General features: G+C 36.1%; 5 protein-coding genes and 3 pseudogenes across 8 annotated transcripts, besides 1 other annotated feature; 7 read left to right on the forward strand and 1 right to left on the reverse strand.

Moving 5' to 3' along the window:
• Nucleotides 1-6: 6 nt before the first annotated feature.
• Nucleotides 7-6623: a mobile genetic element.
• Nucleotides 42-428, forward strand: TVAGG3_1076090 (uncharacterized protein; the record flags this gene model as incomplete). Its single annotated transcript, XM_051256523.1, has 1 exon — nucleotides 42-428. One exon carries the CDS (start codon nucleotides 42-44, stop codon nucleotides 426-428), a length of 387 nt encoding a protein of 128 aa, XP_051076256.1.
• TVAGG3_1076100 lies at nucleotides 553-1186 on the forward strand (annotated as a pseudogene). Its single transcript has one exon. A coding segment is annotated over exon 1 (634 nt).
• On the forward strand, nucleotides 1309-2229 carry TVAGG3_1076110 (annotated as a pseudogene). The gene has a single exon. A coding segment is annotated over exon 1 (921 nt).
• On the forward strand, nucleotides 2293-3143 carry TVAGG3_1076120 (annotated as a pseudogene). Its single transcript has one exon. A coding segment is annotated over exon 1 (851 nt).
• TVAGG3_1076130 (organellar and viral DNA polymerase type B) lies at nucleotides 3893-4159 on the forward strand (the record flags this gene model as incomplete). Its single annotated transcript, XM_051256524.1, has 1 exon — nucleotides 3893-4159. One exon carries the CDS (start codon nucleotides 3893-3895, stop codon nucleotides 4157-4159), a length of 267 nt encoding a protein of 88 aa, XP_051076257.1.
• Nucleotides 4164-4391, reverse strand: TVAGG3_1076140 (uncharacterized protein; the record flags this gene model as incomplete). Its single annotated transcript, XM_051256525.1, has 1 exon — nucleotides 4164-4391. The coding sequence occupies one exon, from the start codon at nucleotides 4389-4391 to the stop codon at nucleotides 4164-4166; it is 228 nt and encodes a 75-aa protein (XP_051076258.1).
• Nucleotides 4426-4875, forward strand: TVAGG3_1076150 (uncharacterized protein; the record flags this gene model as incomplete). The annotated part of the gene is made up of 1 exon (XM_001301091.1): nucleotides 4426-4875. The coding sequence occupies one exon, from the start codon at nucleotides 4426-4428 to the stop codon at nucleotides 4873-4875; it is 450 nt and encodes a 149-aa protein (XP_001301092.1).
• Nucleotides 4896-6584, forward strand: TVAGG3_1076160 (uncharacterized protein; the record flags this gene model as incomplete). The annotated part of the gene is made up of 1 exon (XM_051256526.1): nucleotides 4896-6584. One exon carries the CDS (start codon nucleotides 4896-4898, stop codon nucleotides 6582-6584), a length of 1689 nt encoding a protein of 562 aa, XP_051076259.1.
• Nucleotides 6624-6709: the final 86 nt, after the last annotated feature.

Here is a 6709-nt window from a genome sequence, read left to right on the forward strand (position 1 = left end):
ATGGAATAGAACTACCTATTGTACATAATTATTATCTACAAATGCCAAAACCACCTATGCTCAACTTCGGGTATCAGTTATACCTTCGTTCATCAATGTCTGTCATCTCTGGGTTCAATAATATTGACCAAGTTGATGATCGAAGAAAGATCATGTACAGATCTACATGTTATAACATCAATGAGTTCTGGATATCTGGTAAACCACTTATATGTAAGGAATCCTCACCATGGATAGATGCATTTCCATGGGAACTAACTAATGTTACGTTTACCTTAGTTGACTTCCAAGATCAGCCTGTTCGATTATTGTCACCAATGTTTATGGTGATAGAGATTAAACCAGATAAGCCAGAAGTTAGAGAAACCAATGATGTCAGTGATGATGATACAGAATCTTCGTACGATTATGATTACGATGACGATTAAAAAAAAATAACGTATATTTTTTTATCGGTTATAAAAGACCAACATGCTCAATGCTATAAAAGGATTAGTTAATAACCTTTCACCAGAAGATAAGAAAGGTATGCTTGATATGTTTGGGATCAAAATGCCTAAGAAAGCTAAAGACATTACCAATAAATTAGCTCTGGCAATTAAGAATCAAGGAGGTACAGGAAGTGTAGCAGATATTTTCAAGAATGCTAAGAGCTTCTATGATGACTACAATGGTATCATGAATGTTCCAGCTTCAAATTCCCCAGTTGCTTTAGATCACGATCAGAGATCTCATAATAGAGCGTTAATGGAGATGCAACCAATATACTCAGACCCTCCACCAAAGATTGATGAGAGCGAATTAGCATACAAAGAAATACAGAATGCCTTTTACGTTGTTAAGAACATTAATGGTCAAAAACTTCCTGATGAGAAATGGTTAGACCCAATAACTAAAGCAGGAGAAAGATTCATTATGTTTAACATTGACCAATACAGTCCAAGAGGAAAAGATTACTTCAACAAGATGTTTCCAAGAGTTATGGCAAAGTTCATTGGACAGATAGACCTTTTCAAACAGAAGTGGACATTCTATTACGACTTTGATGAGAAGAGAAACATTTTGCGTCATTTGAACATCAATACAATGGGATCATTAGTTCATCAGTTACTTAATGAAGCTCCAATAGCAGAAGTACAAGAATTAGCATCTAAAGTCCTTGAATCAAACTATGACTTCTTCCTTTGTAGTATTCCTTCGTTAAGGAAGATCGAGATCTTTGACTATACAGCTTATTCAGATGTTGATGCTTCTGCTTTGAGAAAAGGAACGTACACACCATATAAACTCACAGCTGAAGAACAAGTTATGTTAGATACGATGAGAGCAGCAGGTCAAGAAAAGATCGCACTCAAGATCATCAAACAAAACCATTCAAAGAAGAGAAACAGGTCACGTAATGGTCAGCTTTGGACATGGACATGCAAATTACCTATTAACTTAGAGAGGTATCAGATCTTCAACGAACTTAATGCAGAGACAGCAAAGAAGATGATGAAAGATTCATGTTTCATCTACGCTTGTATTCAAGCTGGTGTTGACGAAGCAACAATTAATCATATGAGGGAAATCATTCGTGTCAAAGATTTTCCAATGTCAAAGATTAAGGTTATTGCCAAAGAAACAGGAATAAGGTTCCATGTCATCAAATACAACGAGAAGTATTCAAATCATTCATATACTTATGAACCAGATGAAGAACCAAAGATGACAGTAGAACTTTTATTAATGTATGACCACTACATGTTGAACGAAAAGCTTCCAATAAGTTCAATGTTCATCAAGAACTATGAAGATGTTTGTAAGTTGTGCAAGGATTGGACTTTAGAGAAGAAGATGTTAGTTAACAGAAGATATGAAACAAGGTATGCAATTAACTCAAAGTTAGTTACACCACTTGCAAAAGTCATTGAACTCTTGTTTGCTAACAATTATTTCGAACCAATTAGAACAGGAGAACTTTGCACATACTTCACAACGATGTATAATGAGAACCTTGAAGAAATGATTGACCTCACATACAATGAGCGTTATTGCGCAAGGATGAAGAAAGATTGGAGTTCAGAGACGAAGAAAGACATGAAGTTCCCAAGAGAACATGTTTTCTTTGCTGACTTCGAAGCATCAACTGATGGAAACATTCACAAAGCATACAACATTTGTTTCATGGAAGATGACGATGATGGTTATACATCAATTTGGGGAAGTGACTGTGCGTCAAAATTCCTCGAAGCTTTACCAGATAAGAGTTTAGTTTATTTCCACAACTTATCGTACGATGTCACTTTTCTCATGTCTCAGTTAGAAGAGATTACAGGAACTCCAATCATCAAAGGTTCACAAACGATGCAGATACAAGGAAAGTACAAAGGAAAACTTCTCTGCTTCAAAGACTCTTATGCAATCATCTCAACTAAGTTGGAAAGATTCCCTGAAATGTTTCACCTCACTAGTGGTGAAAAAGAAGTTTTCCCATATAATTACTACACGGAAGAGTTAGTTAATACAACTAAAGTTGGTAACATCGATGATGCCATGAATCATGTCAAAGATATTGAAGCTTTTAATGAGAACATTGAGAAGATTGAAGATTGCAAGATTGATGATGAACACTTTGACATGGAAGTTTATTCGTCATTCTATTGCGGTCAAGATGTACGCATTTTACGAGATGGCTTTCTTAAGTTCCGCAATGACCTCATGACTGAGTTTGAAATAGATGCTTATGATTATGTTTCAATAAGTTCTATCTCAAACAAACTCTTTGAGAAGAGAGTATATTGGAAGAACGGTAATCTCTTTGATCTTGCAGGAAAACCTCGTGAATATATTTCCAAGTGTATTCAAGGAGGAAGATGCATGCTAGCTGAGAACAAGAAGCAATACAATGAAGGAGAACTCATCACTGACTTCGATGCTGTATCATTGTATCCATCAGCAATTGCTAGACTTTACTGTTTAGAAGGAATTCCAAAAGTTATGACAGAAGAGATGAAGAGCAGTGAATACTTGTTGGAGCATCTCTTTGATGATGACCAAGCTGAACCAACAAAGGAAAAGTTCATCTCAGGATTTTACTGTCAGATCGAGATCTTGTCGATCGGTAAGAACTCAGCATTCCCATTGATTGTCGTCAATCCTGACATCAACCCTGACTTACATGTTGCCAGAAGTTCCAATACATGCTGCAAGATGTTCGTAGACCACATTACGCTTCAAGATCTGATCAAGTTCCAAGAGATCTCATGCAAAGTCATTGATGGATACTATTATGATGGAAAAAGGGACATGACAATAAGGAATGAAGTTAAGAAGCTCTTCGAATTACGTGCTAAGTATAAGAAGGAAGGTAATCCGATACAAGAGATCATCAAACTTCTTTTGAACAGTATCTATGGTAAGACGATATTAAAGCCCATTGACAAAAAGATTCGTTTCATCAAGGACAATAAGCTCACTGACTATATCATTAAGAACTATAATGACATACAGACAATAGAGTTCATCCCCGATTCCGAACTTTCATGTGTAAAGTCATTTAAACCTATCGTTCGTCACTTTAACTATTGTCCATTAGGTGTTTCAATCCTTTCTATGTCCAAACGAATCATGAATGAAGTATTCTTCACAGCAGAAGATTTGGGCTTGAAGTTGTTCTATCAGGATACAGATAGTTTACACTTGTATGAGAAGGACTTAGATAAGTTAGCAGAAGAAAACAAAGAAGGTAAACAGAGAACTCATTGGAAAAGCACTGGGTCAATTTCATTCAGACTTTGCAGAGATTACTGCAGGACATATGTCTAAGGCACAAAGATCTATATTCGTTGGAAAGAAGACTTACCTCGACGAATTAACCAATGACCTCAAGGAAATTGCTTTCCACTGTCGAATGAAGGGAATCACACAGGACGTAATTGCACTTACTGCAAACCAAATGTTCCCAGATGCGATACAAGTACATTATGACGAGAAGAAAGGTTTGTTCTTCCCTGAGAAAGTTGGGGAAAAATATAGCATCGTGGAATTGTACAAATCTCTTTATGAAGGTGATGAGATAACCTTTGACTTGTGCATTGGTTCGAAACCATGCTTCAACAAAAATAAGGACTTCACTATTTCAACGAAGTCATCTTTTGAACGTAAGTTAAAGTTCTAAACACTTACTTATTATTTTTCTTAGCTTCTTCCTCTTCTCTCAATTTCTTTGCAATCATTCGTGGATTCTTTGCGCGTCCAGCTGCTAATGCAGCTAATTGTTTCTCTGTGAGTTTACGCTTTGGTTTAGCTGGTTTCTCTTCTTGTGTTTGTTCTTTTGGTTTGAGTTCATTAAGTATTTCTTCACGAAGTTCATTCTTGAGTGCTTCTCTGTCGAAAGTATTCTCAGTCATTTTGTTAGGAGTAAAAAATTTTATTAGGATAGAAATGACGTCAAAACTTTCACCAAGTGAAAAGCAATCAATCATATTGAATGAAGCTAAAGGAATACAACATCCATTATATTATGTTTGTCATATGAAGAATGGTTCAGTTCAAGTTAGAAAGAGAAAGGCACCATTGAATTCACCAGCTCCTGCCCCAGCTCCTGTTGTTCAAGAAGCTCCTAAAGTTGATGAGAAGAAAGAAGAAGAACAAGCATATACTAATAAAATGTTGTTAGAGATGATGACAAAGATATTAGAACGTAACAGTGTAGTTAATGAACCAAACATGGACCCAATTGAACGTGAGAAGGAAACTAAAGAGAATCAAGAATATGTTCAATCAATGGAAGAGAAAAGAATACACTTCGATGATGAACCAGAGCCTGAACCAGAACCTCCTAAACCTCAGCCACAAATAAGACGAATAATCCCAAGAATAAGAAGATTGTAAATTTTTTATAGCTGAGAAAGATGTTGAACGATAACCTCAATACATACAGTATTGCTGATTCCATCAGACAAGTAAGATATTATTTCGATCAAGTTGATGGGGCAGTTCCTATTGGAGATACTAACCATAGATATGTCCCAACAAAAGTGCCAGCTATGCCGACAAATACTATTGATAACGGTTATATTACATTTAACATATCACCACCTGGTGAGAACATGATTGACTTATATAATACGTTCATTAGTGGTTATGTCGATGGTGAGTGCATAATTACAACAGAAACTGAACCAGCTGATGAAAAAGTTCCTAAATATGATGGTGAAGTATATAAAGAAAGAGCTGTTGAGACAGCTCCTACAGGATCAAATGTTACAGCAATTAAAGCAATTGATACTAAATATGCTGGTGGCAAATCATGTGCACATCTTCCAGCAATTTGGTTGGGATACATTGATTCATTCTATGCTGTTGAATCATATCAATTAATCGCTAATGGTAAAAGTGTTTATACACAAGATAATGCTAGAGAAGAAGGTTACATTACTTCTACTGCATCTACAACAGAAGCTATTAAGAAAGTTGATGTATTTAGTAAGGCTAGACATAAAGATGTTTTCAATAGATGTGATACAGTTCGTTCTGGACAGATTATTGAGTTCAATAAACCAATTAGTGGTGCAACTACATTAAAGTTCCACATACCAATCAAGATTGACCTAAGAAGATTCCTAATACTTAATAACATTAGATTCCTTCCAGCGTTTGCTGGTAACTTACAACTTAAGGTTAAGTTCAGTATTGCTGGTATGGTTTGGACACCATTAAGTTATCAGGATATTCTACCATTACCGAACATGCAAGCCAATGTTACAAGCTATATTCCAATCACTAATCACTTCACTCCTATCTATGAAGGTATCAAAGTTATTGATACTGTAACTTGGAATGCCGATAAGAGTACGATATCATTTGGTACCAAGTTTATTAAGTTCACTAAGAAGAATGCAAACTTCTTTGAAATGATTACATACTGTAACTCATTCTCTTTGGACCCTAACATCTATAGTGATTTGGTGACAAGATATTCGGCAAAGACTCTAAACTTCCCAATCAAAAGAATTGACTGCATTACTATGGATGGTTCAATGGCTAAAGGTGAAGGAACTCCTTGTACATTCACGGCAGCATTTACTCCATTATATGTGAACACCATTTATACACTATTTAAGAAAACACCTAATTATAACACTACCTATGAAAATCCATTGTTTGAACAAATTCAATTGAACTGTGGAGCATATGGTAACATACCCGCTGAGGCTCAAGCATCTAATGATCCAATCTTCTATGAGATGCAGGCAAATGCCACTAACAATAATAACGATACTGTTGGCTTCAACTATGATGTCATGAGGTCTATCACAACCACATCAGTCCCTCAATTTGGAATCGAGTCAAATGACTTAGGTCATTACCTATGTGGATTCCCTTGCGAAACTGATTATACATTCCAACAGGGTCAGTTATCTAATTCACCTATTACATATAAGCTTACAGTTAAGCCAACAGCAGAGTCTATTAAATATACTGAGAAACCAGTGTTATGCTTCTTACGTCACGTTTGCCTCTCCATACAGATTAAACAGGTGGGACCACCTATCGTACTTCTCGACGATTATGATTTATCAGCCCCTGCTAGTGAATAAAGGTTAGTTTACATATGAACGTTTATTTTTACACATATATGCGTACATATGCGCGCCCGTATGGTGTCAGTTTTCTGTCACTTTTTTCATTGTGTCGGTGACTGTAGCTGTAGGCTACAGGCGAC

The sequence above is a fragment of the Trichomonas vaginalis genome, assembly GCF_026262505.1.
Source record: "Trichomonas vaginalis G3 chromosome Unknown ctg_119, whole genome shotgun sequence".
Classification (NCBI taxonomy): Eukaryota; Parabasalia; order Trichomonadida; family Trichomonadidae; genus Trichomonas; species Trichomonas vaginalis.